This window comes from Hetaerina americana, unplaced genomic scaffold (genome assembly GCF_022747635.1).
Source record: "Hetaerina americana unplaced genomic scaffold, ioHetAmer1.1.p SCAF_485, whole genome shotgun sequence".
Lineage (NCBI taxonomy): Eukaryota > Metazoa > Arthropoda > Insecta > Odonata > Calopterygidae > Hetaerina > Hetaerina americana.
Window position 1 is genome coordinate 61,130 of NW_027287079.1, and position 20,962 is coordinate 82,091.

Here is a 20,962-nt window from a genome sequence, read left to right on the forward strand (position 1 = left end):
CCTACTTTAAGTACAAGGCGATGTTGTGGCAATCCAGCTGGATCAAGTGAATTTAGGAATTCCGTTGGATAATTGACGGCTTCGTCAGCATCCACTACGGTATCAACCGATTTATATTCAATCACGTCTCCTGGCAGCATGGCTAGTATCTCCTTATTAATTTCATTAACATCATCATTCTTAGGAGCAAGAATGGCTCTTTCTCGCAACCATTCTAACTTTTTATAATTTTGATTAACGTTGGGATAGACTGCTTGTATCATATCGCGGACAGTTTTCACCGATACACATAAATCTGATGACAATTTTATCATACCAGATGCTTCAATAACTAATCTATCTTCTCCAATCTCCAAAAGTTTATTTGCAAAATTTTGAGCATTCCCATCTCTTAAGAGGATTCGCATGTTTTGTTTAAGGCTAATTTCTTGGACATGATTACATAGAACAGAATGTTTTAAACAGGCATAAATTTCATCGGCTGGAGTCGATTTTGGAATGACAGGCAGAGTTTGACGGAAGTCTCCACACAGGAGTACCAGAGCTCCTCCCATTAAACTGCAGTTTCCTCTAAGATCTTGAAGTGTTGCGTTGAGGGCCTCAAGAGATTTTTTATGAACCATCGTACACTCATCCCATACTATCAATTTACATTCTATAAGAACTTGTGCCTGGCCGCTTGTTTTATTTATATGACATGTGGGATTTTCTTGTCGGGAAATATTAAGTGGCAACTTAAGGGCAGAGTGGGCTGTTCTTCCTCCTTCCATTAATGTCGCTGCAATACCTGAAGATGCAACGGCTAGAGCAATTTCTCCATGAACCCTGATTTCAGCGAGAACTAAATTAATTAAAAATGTTTTTCCCGTGCCACCAGCAGCATCAAGAAAAATGATACCTCCTTCTTGTTTATCTACTTGATCCATTATTGTTTCGTACGCGAATTTCTGATCTTCATTAAGAAGTGGCTTTTTATCCGCGATGTATGCTTCTGAGTCTAAGACATTGTAGCTAGTTTCACGTATATAATCTGGATAAAATACACCCTGTTGATCTTGTACAGGTGCAAAAAGACCGAGTTCCACTAAAGTCTTGTTAACCATGATGATACACTTTTCCTCCAAAATAATCAAAGTTTTATTAAAAATGTCGGAGTTAAACGTAATATCCAATGTAGGATTTTCACTTCGAACTTTAGCCAGTATATCCTCACTCATTGATTCTTTATATATTTCCCATAATGTTTTTGGGTTAGATGGATTACAGGAGGTTATTATGATGGCAAACAAAATTCGGATTTGTCCTGGAAGAGAAATCAAACTGGCCTCTCGCAATGAGTCATCCCAGTGTTGATCTCCTTCTAGCAACCCTAAATTCTGGCAAGCTTCTCTGAATGTCTCAGATATTTCTCCGTTTACCGTTCTTAATTCGGCAAATGAGCAAGGTCCTCTAATGGTATGTAGAAGCATTCTTAAAAAAAAACATTCGGCGTTGTTAGGATGGACTGTGTAAACTCGGCCCAATGCGTCACATGAATAAATATTATTCTCAGAATCAAAGTTGCCCATTTTTCTTCTACAAAAGACTTTCCTTGATGTATTCCACGTATAATATCTCGGCAATTCTGAATACAATAGTGTTCTTGCAAAAGTATCCTGCTGGCATAGTTGGAAAAATGCTGTTTCTATGACAGCAAAAAAGTAAACAAATTACATACATACAAACAAACACTCTCCTTTATATATATATATAAATATATATATATATAGACACACACACACACACGTATATAAAAAATTGTAACATTGTTATTTATTGTGCATGTATAGATATAATTAAAAGGAGAAGAAAGGAGAAGGGAGATTGCACTAGTGAACAAAATTACAGAGAAACACAAATGAAACTTACACGTATTCTGAATTTTCATTGGCCAAATTACCTTTCATTAGGGAAAGAAGGAACTGTCTTTCCCTAGGGGAAGGTGGTTTTGCCACCAAATTTTCGGTATATGTGTGAGTTCATTTGCATGTGTTTCTTTGTGTTTTTGTATGCTAGCACTATCTCACTTCTCCTTTTAATTTATTATTCACATCCGTGAGACTTTCCTTCAAGATATATAAATTCATTAAAATTTGTTTCTGTTAATTAATTGTTTACTATAGTGAAGTGTACCAATTAAAAAATGGATATTTGAAACAAAGCTGGTTCAAAAATCTGAACTGAACAAATCATTGTTTTTCCATTGGTAATTAATTGTTTTATTAAATCCCCTAAAATATGAATGCAGCAATTGACCACAAGATTTTCATTCCTTGAAACAGACATTCTACTAAAAAATTAATGTGAAGTGAAGCACTTTGACATTTGATAATTTAGCTCAATAGAAAAATTTTTCTCCAAGCAATATTTGTGAATGTGAATTTCTAATTGTAGTGATATTTTCTGAGACTTGGAAAGTACGAGTTAGACACATAAAATATCAGTGATGTCTTAGATCCTTACAGATGTGTGAAAGTGAAGATGACAATGATAAAAAATGGGTCTTCATCCTCTCCCTAAGGTCATCTATGGATGGAAAAATATCTATATATAGTATGCATTAGGAATGGTGAAGAATACATAATGATAAACTAATGGCACTCCTATTATACTTAACCTTGACGATGATCTCTTATTCCTAAATGAACAGTCATGCTTGAAAAGTTTTATTTTTAAGACTTTTTATTTGCATTTATTTTGTCTGCCTGTATAAAAAAAATGTTGGTTTTAATATTTTTATTTTAGTATGATCGGTTCAATATTAGCAATTTAAAATATGATAATATGTAGAATTTACAAATATTTTTCCTCCATGACCTCAATTACACATTTATCACTGGTCCCTTCAAAAATGTAAATTTGCTATAATGGGAAAATACAGTAATCGAGAGAATTGAAGTTATAGTTTTATAATTATGCGCTGGTGGATACACCATTGTAAACAAAATCTCCTCATTTGTGACACTACATTAATTTTCTCTGGTCATGAAAGCAGCAATACCATTCACAAAATGTGCATTTAATGAGCATTTGGAAATGCATTCAAATTGCTTTGTCAATACTCATTATAAATGAATTTTGTCTACCATTTTTGCACATTCTATGTGCAACGTACATACTTGTTCCTGAATTCTAATTTATTTTATCAACAATTTCAGTGTGACGTGGAAAAATTTCTACCATTTAAACCTTCATGAAGACAATTTTTTTGCATTTCTGCCATTGATTTGTCACAAAACAGCAAGTTATTGGTTTTTCCTTCACTCCAAAAGCCTCTGATTTTTGACCAGATACCCTGAAAAGTGATTTCGTCTCAGTCTGGGTTTAGCACCTTTATGCTAAGTCTGTGTCAGAAAATCAACAAAACTAAGTGGTATGATGTCCTGTTCCACTAGAAAAATTAATAATTTCTTTAATTGGCAACAACAATGCCCATGCTGCCTAATCAGTATGAAAACACTAACTTGACTAGCTGAAATAAAGCATTTTCACCAAACTGGAGAGGTTAAAACAGCTAGATAATTGACTCACTGATGTTAAATCTCAAGTGAAATGTTGCAATCCCCAATTGTTAGTTTTGCTAACTTTAAAATAGTCTTAACTCATTTTATGACTGATGCAGCAATTGTTTCCTGAATGAAATACTTACCCTTTACATTATGCACAGAAAAGTAAAAAAGGAACAACGGTGGAAAATAACATTTTGAGAACATTTTTGTTCTCTTCAGAGTAATTTTGATGGAAAATATAATGATTTCCAATGATCAGACACACTAATTCCATAGGATGGGGCATGTATGGCTTATGTGAGTCACATCATGATTGTTTGTGAACAATTAATACATGTGTTATGACATAATTTGAGTGGTATTAAATTAGAAAATCTTTTTATTTATTAATGCCAAGGCATAGTGAAGATTGAATATTAGTAGTACATAACCACTAAATAAGTGATTTTTTATTATTTTCCTGGCAGCAGAATAGACGAAGTTACATGGATCACTGAATCTCATTGCTGTTAATTATATAGTTGGTTGCAGATCACCAAAGTTTGGGAAACACTGTTGTGTAGTGATACAATACCTTAATAGCAATATTATTTTATCGATTAACTTGTGGACAATTTTATTTCAGTAGTTTCACAACATTGTTTTTAATCATGTTTCAATGGAATTGCATAATATTTCATGTACTTTGCCTATTTTTATTGACATTTTCATGGAATTATTTCAATATATTTAATCTTATTTTGCATTTGAATATAATGAAGTAATACTAAAAATAGTTATTAGTTACCCAATGTCTTAATTTTACTTGTCTGCAGTGATTAAATGGAGATGGTACAGGTTGGTGTGCTGTACCTGGACAATTTTCTAGCCCGAATGTCTTTGGGGGTAGGTAATATATGAGTATGTATTGACATTTGTAAGTTACAGCACCATTGACATACAATTAGCATAATGATACTCCTTACCTGAGACATCAAATTGAGAATTGTATGTTAGTCCGCACCACCTGGCACATTTTTTTAGCATTCACTGGGTTATGTGCATGTACCAAATATTGATGCGTGATGAGGCTTTAAATTAACTCTTTGATCATCTAGTGGCTGTGTTGGAACCAAGGAAAGAGAACATGGAGCTTGAACACAACATGGATTTGCTTCCCCATTCCCTGTTATGTAATATCCTGATTTTACTGTGGTCCTCTGTCCTCCCCATTGACTGTATGACGCTCTCATGCCATTTCATTTATGCACAAGACTAGAACCAAGGCTAGTGCTGTGGGGTAGAAAGCCTTGTACAAGGGACTGATCTGTAGCTTTCCTGTGCACAAGGACATATCACTGGCAAATATAGGTATCTTGAAGCATTTCCTTTCAATGCAAATATCTACATATATAAGAATTTTGCTTCATGTCAGCAATTCTCTAATGTGGCGTAAAAATCCAAAATGTGCTATGATGTGACATCTTGAAATCAAGTCTTTTTTCACCATAGCACTGGTTCTAAATAGAACAGAATACACATGATTTTATTGAAGTTATAATATGTTATGATGTAGAATGCTACAGTACCAATATCAGTGATTTATTTAAAATGAAAAAAATAAATGCTGCAGTGAGTCATTGATAATCTGTAGACTCTTCTCCAATGCGGTTTTTCCCAACTTTCACTACCAAATTTTGATTAGTTGTCTACCAAAAACACAATGGTCAAATGCACGGCTTCCAAATATATCAATTCAGCAACTTATTAGCTTCTCCAATTCCATGTAGGTAATTACCATACTTTGCTAAATTTCCTTATTATACTTTTCACAATACAGCATATTTAAACCTTGTATCTTTTGAACTATCCCACCAAATTCCGTCATAGTATTGCTCAATTGATATGTATATTGTTCAGGTTTTGTACATTATGCTCTGAAATTTTAAAGCTGCTTCCTAATCAAAATGGAGTAAGTTATCATTCAGTATTCCTCTGTTTGAATATTTTACAAACTGCTCTTTGTAGGTTTCCTGAAATTAATTAAATGTTTTTGTAAATTTGAGTAGTTCTTGCAATCATGATTGCCAAATGTGGGACCAAAAGGGACAGAATAAAATAAAAGATGAGGTGGAGGAGTAATATAATTAGGTAATTTAAGCATTGATACACTTTTCAAATCACTGGGGAATTTTTTTCTGAATTCTTAATCCTAAAGTGCAAAAAAAGATTTCACATTAGAATCATAGTTTCTGAAACTATGTTTGAAATTTATCTAGCTTCTAAAAAGGTGTTTTTAGAGTAGATGGATAAATAATTTTTGCAATGTAAAAATAGGTAAATTCCCTCATGAAGGCCTCCAAGCCCAATACAAATGCAATATGATACATATATACTATTTAATTTCCACTTTTACTTCAGAATTGATACTAAGAATAATTTTTCTTGTTATTTTCTGAAAGCACCTGCATTTTTTATGAATGTCAGACATTTTATGTGGCAATTACCCACATTTCACATAACATCACATAGAATTTATAAAACTCTCCAATTTAAATTTTTTGAGCACACTGTTCAACAGCACAATATCTCATTATAGTTGGAAGAGGGTTTACTGTATCATATATTCCCATAGAGCTGTGGCAAGCATATCTCTTTCGCCAATGGTTTCAGTAAGAATTTTTATTGCGACAGATTGGAAAAAAAATTGGAGACACTGAACCATGATAATTTCTCGTATTTTATATTTTTCAAGAATTTCACTAGCTACAGAATTGGTGTAGATAGTTCCCAAAAAAAGGGCTTACCAAATATAGGTGTAAGTAACCTGTGATTTCATATGGTCTAATTTTGTGGAACTCACTGTGGCATATATATATGTGTATATATATAAATATAAATAAATATATATATATATATAAATATATATATATATATATATATATATATATATATATATATATATATATATATATATATATATATATATATATATATAAGGCTAACTTTATTTAACTAATCTTTTTAATGCATTAGTACCAGATATTGCAGTAGTGAAACCACCATTTAATTTTAACAAATTTTTTATTTTACTATTTTTATTTTATTTCCATCATTTACTTCTTTCGTGATGATTTATCTTACATAATTATAATAGTTACTCAATAATATGATAAGCATGGCTATGGACCGTTGTTTACAGATGCGTGTATTGTTGTCTCTGACTTGTTACACTTTCATTGAAGGAATTGCTCAGATGGACCCAATGAGTGAATATCAGAAGACTTCTCCCGGCATCACTGATGGTTCTGGAGTGGTTGGAGGGAAGCCACAGGGAGAAATGGGAATAGAACAACCAAGACCAATTGTAAAGGATGATGAAAAATCATTCCCAATGGAAATGCCTGGTCCAGAGGAAGGCAAGGCTGCACGAATATGGTGGTGTTTATGTTGGCCAATCCACAAAGTGTGCCAGACCACCACTCCTGATTGCAGGCAACCCAACTGGCGTCATTGGTATCCCATTACTTTCCTGGTCTCCATGTTTTGGATCTCTTTTTACTCTTACATAATGGTTTGGATGATTACTGTTATTGGTAAGTGTAAACATTTTTTGATAATTTGCAGGCCCAATTAGCTTAGACCAAATATGCTGAGCATGTGCATGAAATGACAGCTGTGTTTCTCAACTTTAATGCCCAATAATCTCTAATATAGTAATATAGCTATTTCATCTGGTTATTTTACAATCGTAAAGTATAGATATGCCATATAAAATTCAGGAAAATGTATACCTACATCGTTATAATGAAAATGAATGGTTACAGCTTACCGTGTCCTGATGCAAAATATACATTTACGCCATAAAAACTACTGTTGATTGAAAGAGATTTTGATGTTAATTTAAATATCTGGAAAGAGTTGCCATCTTTGCTGGTAAATGCTTATAAATTTAAATTCCAGCATAAAGGGATCCTTTTTGAAACAGAGAAGTGGAATGCTGTATCATATGCCTCTTCTTTCTTTATCTTGTGGCATATCAATTGATGACCTCATTTTTTTTAAATAGACACATGTTGTCTAGAACAAGCTCACACACATGATATATGTACAATCGTGTTTCAGGTAATATTTCAAAATTAATAAAATGTAGTGTACATGATTCTCTTTTTGGATTTTTGGCCATATATCTAAATACTCTTTTTTGCATGATGAGCACTTTGTTAACACCTGTAGCAGAGCCCCAAAAAATAATTCCATAAAACATTTGAGATTGGAAATTACCAAAGTAGGCTGTTTTTAAAACTGCTTGATCTGCAACCTTTGCTAGGTTTCTTAGGGCATAGGAAATTTGGGATTTGGTAGTACCTGCAGGGATCTGTGTTGTCTTGCTGTGGAATGCATACCACTGTTTATTAATTCTTACGTGTCAATAATGACCCAATTGAAATAATAATAATTTGTTATTGTACCAATCCCATGACCTTTCATTAACTATATCAGCGTTTACAAAGAAACAGGTAGAGTGATGTGTTTTATGGTATGTGAAAAGTGTAACATTTTAAGAATGCAAAGTACTTGTTCCCTCACCTCGGGCCTTCTTTTTTCTGAAAATTTACAAAGCAACTTCCTCTCAGTTTCTCATTCATTTCATTAGCTAATTAAGCCATAGATTAGCCAATTAAAGCATTTCAATATTCCTCACTTAATAATGCTAATTCAAGAGAGGTTGTGCACCTTAAATCTCTATTTCTATGATAGATGCATTTCATCTTGGGCTTCCTAGTGGAGATCTCTCATTACAATGCTACTATTTCAGAGAGTAAAAATCATTCGCCTTGACCAGAGTGTAAGAGGGTGCCTTGATAGCTTAACTGGCGAAAGCACTTGGCGGGGCATCAAGGGATCCAGGTTTGAATCCCGGTCAAGGCAAATGATATTTATGCTCTGAAATTGTTGCCTTGTAATGCATATTAGTGGATGACTCCATCAAAAGTTACTGCTGTGGCATTTCCTGCAGTTTCTTGGAGATCTTTTATTTTTCTCTCAGTCATGTGATCAAATCAATTGTGCCCCTAGGTGTTCCATTGTGTGTAGCTCTTCTTTTCTGAAAAATCTCCATTGGGCTATTTCTCCTCATGTTTACCCCATCATTTTGACGATTTAATCTTTGGCTTCTATCTCTGGTAATGGGTTTTGTTTACTCTTATTTTTCTTTGATCTGATTTTTAATTGTTCCAAATCTCCAACCCATAGAAAGCAACACTCCATTTGTATATTTTCAAATGATGCTTTCTTGTTTGTAACCATGTCTTCTTTGAGCATATGTATTGCCTTTTCATCTTCAACATTTTTTAGGGTGAGCTATTCTGCATTTGACATCCATCATCTGTTTATCATCCCATGTTATGCTAATTTCAAAGTAGGTGAACATTTCACTTATTTCACTTTCTCTCCTCATAGTTCAACACCTATCTACCACGTCTCTCTATCACAAACTAGTAATTTTGTTTTCTTCATATTGCTATTTATGTACTATGCTCTGTGATGCGAGCAAATATCCTCAATTCTTTGCTATAATGCTCAGCTGTGTGTAAAAGATAATAATTACGTTAATTTCTTCTCCCTTCTCTTCATTTCATCAGTATCTGAATTTCAGGTGATTTTAGCATATCTTCCAAGTATATATTGAGTAGGAACAGTGAGAGGTTACACTCTTGTCCACCTTATTGATTTTAGCCTTTAATTCCTCCAACTTTCGATGGAAGAGAAAATGCTTCCATTGATAATTTTTTCTCATTGGAATCCAATCCAAGTACTTATTCACTGATTTTATCTCATTACATGCTGTACATACACATCTTCTTACGGTAAAATCATGTGAAAGTCTTCTCCAAGTATACAAATCCCACAAAATTGTATGGTGTATATTATTTTTTCTACCAATATCCAAATAATATCCTTCTTGTCCCTCTGCTCTTCCTGACTGTAAAATGGTTTTACAACAAGTTATCCTTAGTATTTTTCCTTTTCGTTGGCTGATTCTCCATAATAATCACATCTCATTGTCCTTGTTTTCTTAATAATGGTAATTATTACATTATTCTCAAAGCCTTGTAGCATTCTTTCACTTTTACAGCTGTCTTTTAATATGCCTAAGAGATTTGTTTGGGTTAATTTTTGAGTGTCTTGTTATTTTCCATGGTCCAATGCTTGGTTTTTCTTTAGGTCTTTCATTGCTTTGTTCAAATCACTTCTCAATGGTAAAGTGTGAAGCTTAAAGAATCCTGAAAAAACAATGTCTTGCAAATGACTCACAAATTTAGTCTGGTGAAACAACAAGGATTTTTTCAGTAAATATTTGGCTGCTTCTAATTCTTCCCATGTCTAAAAAAGAAATCCCATTTGAGTATCAAACTCTCCTCAGCTGCCATCAGTTCATGATCCCTTCAACTTGGTGAAAGGCTTTTTTTTCAGTTTCTCCAAGTGTAAGACCATAAATATTACCAGTAAACATCACAGAGAAATAGTCTCTTGCAGTTTTCCTGCCAGGGATCATTTTGAGCCTGGAGAATCCCTAGAAAGGAAGGTGATTTTAGGGAGTACAGGGAATCAGGGGCAATCGAGAAGCAATGGGTATCTGTTATGTTAGCTGGTGCAGTAGTTGTCTTCACCAGCATGGTTGAATTTCTACTCCCCATTGCACTCTCCTAATTTGATTCTCCAAATTCATCCTTTGCCTAAGATCCAAAAGTTGACAACATCAGAAGTCGATTGCACTACTTGAAAACCAGAACCCTACTAAAGCATTAACTATTGTAAACAATCTGAAAAAATAACATGCAGTTCCATCACACACTTCCAGAAACACCTCAGTGTCATATCATGCCCATGTGTGGTGATGAAAAGATGACAACCAGGAAGGTGATTCGCCAGGGATAGGTTTAACCATCTTTCAGTGGCTTTGGATTGACATAGATTTTAAAAATATCTCTTCCATTTCTTTCTAATGTATTCATTTTTTTTGGGCTATTCACATTACTTCTTTTGGCTAATGTAAGTTTTTCCAAGGTTATCTTCATTAATTTGTACACTGTTTGAATTTGTACCCTTCTTCATGATTTTGTTGCTCTTGAGCATAATGAACTCAGGGAGTTGAAAATTTGGCTGCAGAGGGTCCAGAGTTCAAATCCTATGTAATGGCATCGGGCTAATTGAATCTGTCATTTTCTGAATATTAAAAATTCGCAGCCTACTGAATGGTGGTACAGGGAAAGGAACTGGTCTCCTGTTACCCTGAATGCATGAATTTTACATGCCTTGGGACTTAGTTCTGGGTATAGTATACTCTTGCATATCAAAGCCAATCTTAGGTTGATTATGGTGATGCATGATGTGAACATAAAAAATAGACGATGAATAGATGTATTCTATTGGCAAGTTTATCCAGATGTAAAAAAAATATTGCTCTCTCTGCAGGTAGCACCCTTGGAATTCCAGATACAGTCATGGGGCTAACATTTGTTGCTGCTGGAGTGAGTGTTCCTGATGCATTATCAAGTCTTGCTGTAATCAAAGAAGGTATTTTCATTTTATTTCTTAAATTCATGCAGTTCTTTGTTAACTGATTTTAACAATTTTGGCTTATCTGAATGTCAACACACTTGACTAGAAGTTGAAATTTTGAAAATATTCATTTTATTATATTCATAGGAAACTTGAAGTTTTAATTAATAATTATTGAAATGATTAAATTGCGCATAAGTTACCATTATTTAATTGAGTTCTTTTATCAGTGCTGTTAAAATTACTAAATTATATTTTCTTTGATTTCATTATCTTAGGGTTATTGAAATTTTAGTTAGAGTTGGTATTGTAGTGGATGAGAAATAATTCACAGCTTTTGACAATAATTGGTCTTTGTCAGTTTGGTACTTAACAACTGAAGTGGCATTCAATTTTCCATGTTATATCCTACGGTGTAGGCAAACCTCATGACTATTCTTCCTTTGGATATATGCAACAAGCATGACTCTTAAAATTTCGTAGGTAGAAGCTATTGCTAAATTCACAAGAAGGCAACTCATTAATGAAAGTGGTGGAGTATGAAATGAACTTAAATCATGTCCAAAATGAATCATTGTGTTGAGATAATTTTTTTCCTTTCGCAGTCTAGTAGGAAAGAATATGATGAAAAAGTGTCTCATGATTTCTTTAGTAATGAACACACAAAGCTAGATCTTGTAAATATATTTGTCTCTGAAGTCAGCGCATAAAATTCTTGTTGAACGATTTTATCATTTTTCCTGTTGGGGCATTCCCATGGCTTCAGTTTCCCATTTCAGTCTAATCATCTAATTTGTTGTTCTTTTGTGATCATTTGCTAACTCTCCTTGATTGATAGTGACTAAACTTATAATTCTATTTTTTCCACACAATTAAAACCTTGCATCTGTTCTTTTCTTGTTTAATGTTAATGACGATTATTCAATTAGCAGAAAATCCACGTTTGTGATAGTTCTTTCAAATAGAGGATCTATAGCGTTGAACATCATGATCATTGAAAGTAAAGCTTTGATTGTGGGTAGAAGTCACATAGCTCATAAAATATATTATTTAAAAAGGTATGTGAACATATGGAAATCCAAAATGTGTATATTAAAAGAAATATCATTTAAAATGTCTGGATGAAATTAAAAAAAAACGCATGAAGTCCACTTTCTTAAACATGTGAGATAAATGATTGTGAGTTCAATGGACTGCTTACCATGATCAAGTGCCTCATATGAGTCCTGCTCATTTCTGTGAATGTAATAAATCTCAGAATCTAAATTAAAATTTCAATGTAACTGTCGTGACTTTTGTTTCTTCCATTGGTATGAAAAATTTCCACCTTTTGGAAATTTAAACATTTATTTTTTGATTGTTTAAACCAGGAAAAATAGATTGCAGAAATCTATAAATGCATGATATTTGGCCTCTTTAATACAGGTTATGGTGACATGGCTGTGTCTAATGCTGTTGGAAGCAATGTGTTTGACATCCTTATCTGTTTGGGCTTGCCATGGTTCATTCAAACTGCTCTCATTAAGCCTGGAAGCCATGTGAATGTTATTAGTAAAGGTAAATATTGTATGTTAAAATCCATTTTTTAGGTGGTGTAATTTTCTATGCTCATTGGATATCATTTGGCAATATTTATGAGAACTAGAAAAATATTTTCAAAGCTGAACTTTCTAACATGTACCAGGATAGAAAAAGCCTTGTAATTGAAATTCGAGTGGTGGGTTTCAGTGATGCCTACGGGAACTTATTTATAATGAGAAGTTTAATATTGCTCATAAAAACTTACATTGATTGCTGAATAGATTTCATTGTTATGGGAAGTATCAACCCCAGCCGTACTCTTACAAATGGGCAAAGGATGGGTAAGAGAAATAAGAGAGGAAAGAGAAAGAAAAAATTAAATAAATCAATTTTAAATTAAATTAATAAAAGTAGATAAATAACTCAAATAAAATAAAAAAGTAAAATGAAATGATACAGAACAGTAAATGGTTAAACCAAAATATGATAACAAAAAAAGCTCTGACCAAGATGTACTAGATAACATTGGCCCTCGCCCTTATCAAGCCTCACCAGTCAGGGGCTTATGAGAGAATTATATCTGTGCCAGCCACCCAATAATCGCATATAATAAAATAAAAATAAATGCAAATTAACCATGCCCTCTCTAGCTTGGATGTACTGAATAGCATTGATCCTTGCTAGTCCCAAGCACTCACACCCACTCAGGGCTTGCGAGAGACTTCTCTATGCACCAGCGGCACACCAATCACATGTAATAAAATAAAATAAATGAAAATTAATCACGCACATTGTAGCTTAGATGTGCTAAAAAGCCTTGATCCTTGCTAGTCGCAGGTTCTCACACAACCAGGGCTTTTGTGAGACTTCCCTCTGTGCCAGTGGCCTGCCAATCACTCACTTGCTTGGGTATACGTAAATGCCTTAACCCTTGCAAAACTCACTCACAGGTCTACCGTGGAATCTCTTCCGATGTTAGTCCTGTTAGTCGCCATTTGGGAAAGGTAGGGAATGTGCCCAGAAGCTGACACAGTGTTTCGATTGCCAAGCAGTCCTCTTCAGAGAAGGAATGATGCCGTCTGGTGTGTGGTGACTTATATATACTGTGTGTAGCGTAACGGTGAAAAGTAGGGGGGGAGGAGTTGTTGGGAAAGTCGGGTGGAATGGGAGGTTTGGGGAATGGCCATGTTGGGGATTTTTGTCATTTTGGGGGGGAATGGGAAAGGAGGGGGTGAGAAGCCATTGTGCAGGTTACAATGTAAGCCTAGTCATTAATGGTGTTTATTTTTGAGTGAAAAGATTCTGGTGTTTTGTTAAGGATATTAAGGATGATGAGATAGGGCTCTCGCCATGGTGCATGGGTTTATTGTTAGACCAGTGGATGTGGGTGCTTTCATAGTAGTCTAATTAGTGGTTTGGATCTGTGCTAATGAGTTTTAAATTTTCCTAATCAATTTTGTGTGAGTGTTGATACATATATTCTGGAACTGCCGATCTTTCAGTATAACCTAGTTTGTAGCGAGCTATTTGTTCTATAAATCGTGTAAGAATATTTCTGTGCTTGTCCAATGTACGATTAGTCACATTCGGAACAACTTATCTCGTATATGCCTGATTTTTGGAGAGAATCAATGGGATCTTTTAGGTTTCCTTAAAGGGTTTTGAGTTTGTTGTTCATGACAAATATAAGTTTTCTAATATGTTTTTTGAAAATCGGAGCGAGTCCTTTAATTAGTATGGGGTGGAAAGGTAATTTTAGGTATTTCTTTTCATCAGTGGGTAATTATGTGGTGCTGTCTTGAATTAGTTTTTTGTGTTTTTGTTTCTTGAGGATCCTATGGATGATGTTTGGGTTGTAACCATTTATAGGGGCGGTTTGTTTTACGTACTCCAATTCTGATTGAAATTTTGCTTTGTTCAATGGGGCGTAAATGAATCTATGAATTAGGGAATGAAACACTGCATGTTTGTGTGTATCATGTTCAAAAGACAACTGATGTATGTAGTTGTTGGTGTGTGTGGGTTTTCCGTAAATGTTGAAGGAAAATTTATTTGTATTAGTCCGGTTTACTCTGATATCTAAGAACGGGAGGGATTGATTGGTTTCTTTTTCATGGGTGAAGTTGATGGTTGGGTATTGGCTATTGAGTTTTTCCAAGAAGTGTTCTAGAGGGCTTGGTTGGTATCGTAAATCGCAAAAATATCGACGTATCTCAGCCAAGTGGCAGGGAAATAGTCAAAAGTGGCTTTACAGTTATCTTCGAATTTGGACATGAACAGGTTTGCAAGGAAAGGGGAAAGTGAATTGCCTGGCTTGTACACCTTTTGGTTGAAAGTGAAGTATTTTTGATTCTTAATCAGATTTGTCAATAACACATACTCTCCAATAATTTTGTTGGGGATATGTTTAGAAAGGAGCCAATCTTCCTAGAAGCTTATTGGGTCTGGAATAGGAACAGTAGGGAATACGGACTCAATGTCAAACGAAACTAAGATATTTGTGTCTTAGGGTGATGTCTTTGATAATTTTAATAAAATCAAGGCTGTTTTTAAATTTCCCACACCCATCCATTGCCCATTTGTAAGAGTACGGCTGGGATGGATTCTTCCCATAATATTCATACGCCCATAGTTACTGTTTGCTTCATACAGATTTCATTGTTGTTTATAAGTGTTTATGTGGAAAACCATTTGTAATTTTTGCATAAAATTTTGTATCATAGAGGGTGATAATTTATCCTAAGTTTTGTCTTCGTACGGAGGTGATTACGACTTGAGTATTGGAATAAATTTTAGAACTATTAGATTTACAGAAAAAACTATTGTAAATATGAGCAAACTTTGTGAGAGATTCATGTGATATATTCATTATCATCTTTACATGAGTAAGCTTTATCCTTAAAATTGATTACTTGGTGGCGCTATGGAACCTAATGGTGGCATTTCTCAAAGATGCATGTATCTCTGGCATATTTCCATTGATTAGATACAATTATTTCAGTGAAAATATTAGCTGGGAATATAAGATGCCAAATATGTTTTATTTCTGTCCATCTAATTTACAACTTATTTTACTGTTGCTGGTTTCAAGTTCAAGAAATATTTAAATTTAGCTTAAATGCTGAAAACTTTGCTCTTTTCTGTAATTATCGTAAATTGGAATAGTAATGTAACAGTGGGATATTCCTAGGGAATCCATGTTCTCAGGAACATTTAAATATTGAGCACATTATTAAATTGCACTAGAATTAATTTTTTTATTCAGTGTGGTAGTATAGGGGATACAGAAATCAGATACTTAACAGGTTCAAAACAACATAATGCTTCTGAGCACTCCCAACTAAACTCAAGCTGTTTTTTTTTCTGGGTACTAGAAATCTCTAGGAAATCAAAGGGGGTATATGAAGAGGAAATGGCATTACTATACAGAATGAGTGGATTCCACATGAAATAAGGTGTCCCCAACTGTCAAAAATGAAAAATTCAGGTTGAAGACTGGGTCTTTTAGTCACTCATCATATGAAAATTTTTTGAACCCATTAGTTGTACTGTAGTCATATTATACAATAACTTAATAATATTATTTTTTAATAAAATAATATTTGAATTTGCATTTTTCAGGGCTCACATATTCGACTCTGTCTCTCCTCTCAACTGTGGCTTTCTTGGTAATTGCCACTCATTTAAATGGTTGGAAGCTAGACCGAAGGTATGGGATAGTTCTGATGGCTTGGTATCTGTTTTTCATACTCTTTGCGAGTCTCTATGAGCTAAACGTTTTTGGATATATGAATCCACCAGAGTGTGCAAGTGATTTTTAAGAAATCATCGAAATGTTCAAAGCTATCAGATTTTTGAACATTAAATTTGAACAGCTAGCATCTGCCATTAAGACGACCATGAAGTCAACCATTATATAATGCTGTGTTGTCTCTGAAGTCTCTACCGATAGCAATTGGCTCATTCCTCTTTCTCCTAGCTATATCCTATATCCTTAAAATTTCACAGCATAGCTTCATGGAATTAAATAAGAATTGCACGACATGCCCTCCAAATGAAAGATTTGGGTAATAATCCCTCAGAGGCAATTGCATAAGTGTATATAAGGTTCTTTTACATTCATCGATAATGAGGCTGGACTTCAGTGAACAGTCAGTATGGCTGTTTGAAATATATTAAAGATACTTTCATGATTAATTAAAGCAGAGCATGGTGGGTGAAGCAAATGATCTCAGTATTACAAAGAGTGTCACGTTATGAATACAAAGGTTTTGAATACAATCACCCAAGTAGCTCCAGATAATGGGCCAATGTTGAAAATTTGTCAATTAGTGCCCTTGACCTCATAAATTTTTATTCAATTAATTATGATACATTACTTTGATTTTTAATGTTGTTCAAGGATACTTGAACTGTCTTTGTATTTTGTAAATAACAATGTAACCCTGAGTGATTTACCTTTGCCATTGGTTAAATACTTATGAAAGTGATGGTACCACATGTGTCAGAAATGAGATGCTTACTTTGGTCTTGTATATTTCAACTGTTATTAGTTGGTAGCTAACTGTAGCATATAATAATGACCAAAGTGGCTGAAATTTTATTTTTTAAGAGCAAGGTTGTCCCTTTGAAATATTTGAAGAGTGGAATTTCAGTTCAATCGCAGATTACAAGCTGAAGTAACACAAAATGATTCTGTATTCCTCATAGTTTGTGAATTGGCACTAGTGATGATTGGTAGAGAGGCATCATACACACATTTGTAAAATGTGAAATCATATGTGAAAACTATTTTTTTAGCCTCATGTTGTGTATGCAAAGGAGAAATGGCTATGCAATTATGGGAATCGTTTGAATGAACTGCAGAATACTGTAGAAATTTTTCTCAATACCTTTTTGTTATATCATAATAAATTGATTGTAATTTCTATGTAATGTGCTGGATAATTATATATGGTCGCACATGATGCTTATTGAAACAGTTTGGTATCAACTAAATGGTTTGAATCAAAGAAGTCACAATTTGTTACTTTGATGTCTCTTCAGAATATTTCCAATGAAATGAAGACTAGATGTCTTTTTCTCTGAGGTAGTAAATTTATTCCTTATTGTTTTCAAAATACGATGCTGCATTTTGTTTACTATCATTATTAAGACTGTTTTATCTCATTGTCTTAACCATTTTTAGAATCACATTCCCACTAGACCTTTCAGGTATTGCATAGAAATTTCTTGACAACTATTTTCAGCTCTTGATTTTATAAAATATTGATGTAGATTTTACTTTGAATCGGATTTGTAAAGGAAAGGGTATTAGTAAAAATTGGTGCTTTGATGATATAAATTATCTGACTGCTCATTTTTTTGAGCAAGTATAGTAATAAAACTGAAGAAAAAATACCAACCTTGGTCCAAAATATTTGCTACTTGGGATGATAACAAATGGCATACATACTTATTTTTTTATACTGAGTTGGTTTATACATGCATTTTTATTATTTTTATTTAATTACTTACCTCTTCATAACTTGGTATAAAAGTTACAAACATAATAGTGGTGAATATTTTCAAGCTATGCAGTGCAACTTGCCATTGTTCTATTGAGGTACCAAATGGAGTAGCTTAATTTAAAAGAAATGGCAATGATATTTTACTAAATCTGCCATTAAAAATGCCATTTTGGAGCCTTTTACAAAGCTATTCACTCATACGAAAACTTAGAAGTACATAGCTGAAATGATGCATTTGGAACTAAGTATTGGATCATGGACAACACTATCAAGGTATACCTGATCTGCTTTATACTTGGCTCATAGTGAATAGTGTCAATTAGGAAAAGTTGTAGATATTTTTAGGTTATATAAGGAAAAAGAATTTGTATTTTTTGTGGATGTTTTTTAAGGTTGTGAAAGCACATACTTATTTGCCAACATGTCTAGGGAAATGGTGCAATTTAGGAGTAACAATCTCCAGTTAAAACATTTTGATAAAGAATAGTACCTACAAAAATAGTAAGTGTTCATCTTTGTGATGTTTGACATTTTTATTGACTTGTTTCACTACTTTTTTTCACTCTGGAAGTCTTCGTTTCTTTGGAATATTAATATACTACATTTTTAAATATTGTTTGGATAAATAATTCTTGTACAACTCCTCATTCTTATAATAATGACTTTTAAATGGAAAATTTCTGTAAGGTTTGAAATTGGGTTGTTTTTATTCATGTGTGATACTCTTATTATCTGTGGAATTATAATTGAGTTGATTTTTGTAAATTTTCTGTGATAGTGTAAATTCTTCAGAAATATCTGAAGTAATTATTGTTACTATTTACAGAAAGGTCTATATTATGAAGTATATTAACTTTGGGAGAATGTGGCAAATTGACAACGTATGACAATAATTAAAGCCTTAATGGATCATGTGTCCCAATGATATTACCTTAAAGAAACATGTAATAAGGTTAAAATTAAATGGACTCAAATGTAAATAACTAATATTATCATGTGCAACTGATATTTTTGAGTGAGTGATGCTTTTGTTAATAGCAAAGTTGTTGTTGTTGGAAAATATATTGATCTCAGCTACATTATCTATGAAGCAATTGTAAATTAAGGCTCTATAATGCTTGTTTGTTCATATTATAGAGGTCATTTTGGAGCCGGTAAAGTTATCTTCCTATTGTTAGTGAAAACATAGTTGGTTATAGTGTATATACAAGTATAATATTATAGTTAATACAGTAATATATAAAGACAGGTTAGCCTTTGTATAGATGGGCATAATATAGCCTCATGTGATGCATTTCCCCGATAATGATGTAACTATAGAAGCCAGGGGTACATTTATTTGTTTGCTCTGGCTTGGGTTTACCATATCTCAAACACAAAATTAAAATATTGACATTAGTGTTTGGTGTTAATAATGTTAAAGACTAGAATGGTATTTATTGAAGCTGTTTCATGCAAAATAGTTATTAATTCAATATTAGTAACTGAAGAACAGCCAAAGTTAATTATCTCTTACATTCATATATTTGATTCAAAGTGCATAATGAATTATTGCTGTCAAACCATGATGTGCTAAATTTGGTGTGTAATTTATGAACATTTTAATTGTGACATTTTGTCAATGTCATTCAAGTGGTTGTTGCTATGGCAGTTGGTAAGCTTTTGGATGGTTATATTGAAAGTGGGTAACTTTTTTTGATTTATGTGTATGTAGACACAACTGAAATCATGCATTTTATGTTTTTCTTGTGAAGCTATTTTCAACTGGTTACCACCTGTTAATTTATGAAAGGCAAGCCTGGTACTGAGTGTACTAGATTTTTGTAATTTTGTTGCCTTATATGTGAAAAGATTTTTATATAATATTTAAGAAATTCATTTTTTATCTATATAATTTAATTAATTTAACTTCTAATGTTATGTTATTTGAATTGGAATGAAAGAATATCAGCTGAAAGGAATATTGCTAATAAAAATTCCTACTCCATGTGAACTCAAGTGATTATATTAATTTGGCTAATTAAACATGTAAATCCATTGCATGCTCCATTTTAAATCAGTCCATGAAAAACAATACTTATACAGAAAACTGAGAGGTTGTTTTTAAAGAGTTAGGTAGGTATTTATGTGCAATATTATTTTTATCTCAGTGGTGGAGAGGATTCCCCTAACTTTCTTCAATATGTATTTTTTATTTTCATGACTGTGGCTTATCTCATATTTTTTTTACTTCCGTCTTACATCTTTCTTTTATTCAATTCATGCATTCAAAATAAAGGGCGTCATATTTTGTTTTATAATGCTGAACATTATTTAATTGAGTGAGTATTTTAGCTGGTCATCTCCTGGTTTTAGACTTAGTTCTAAGCAGATTTGTAGCTCTTGACAATCTATAAAGTATTTAATGGCAATATGCAAACTTTTTTATTGTAATGAAAATTAATTGTTCGATGCCATTTTTATATATTTAGTCAAGTCAATGGCTGAACCCAGAAATACAAAGAACTTGAAATTTTGTGGCAACAGTAATAATATTTAGTGGAAATATTTCTGACATCCTGCTTCACCAAAGTTAATTATTCTTCCTGGATTCCATTTTTAACTTTGTCATTCATATATGTCACTCTACTTATGGTCCACATTAAAACAAAATAAGTCTTAGCACCTTCAGTTGAAGTTGGCATTTCTTAAATTAATTGGAGACTAGTCTTAAAAGTAATCGGAGAATAATGGGGTTCGGAGGCAGTATGCACAGATGTCCTTTTACTCTCCCCAGTGGTGAGTGTTAATGCAAATATCTGTATAATCTGACTCAAGCATAGATGTGCTGAGTATAAA

At 33.3% G+C, this 20,962-nt stretch overlaps 1 protein-coding gene across 1 annotated transcript in view; it reads left to right on the forward strand.

Annotated features, from left to right (window-relative positions):
* The window catches only part of LOC139693399 (probable sodium/potassium/calcium exchanger CG1090), a 30,999-nt gene extending 10,546 nt beyond the window's left edge, over positions 1 to 20,453 (forward strand). The window contains exons 7-10 of the mRNA XM_071591528.1: positions 6,773 to 7,123; positions 11,007 to 11,108; positions 12,519 to 12,650; positions 16,236 to 20,453. Coding sequence (XP_071447629.1) covers positions 6,773 to 7,123; positions 11,007 to 11,108; positions 12,519 to 12,650; positions 16,236 to 16,435 — 785 coding nt within the window. The 3' untranslated portion in view covers positions 16,436 to 20,453. The remainder of the gene's footprint in view (positions 1 to 6,772; positions 7,124 to 11,006; positions 11,109 to 12,518; positions 12,651 to 16,235) is intronic.
* The last annotated feature ends 509 nt before the right edge of the window (positions 20,454 to 20,962 follow it).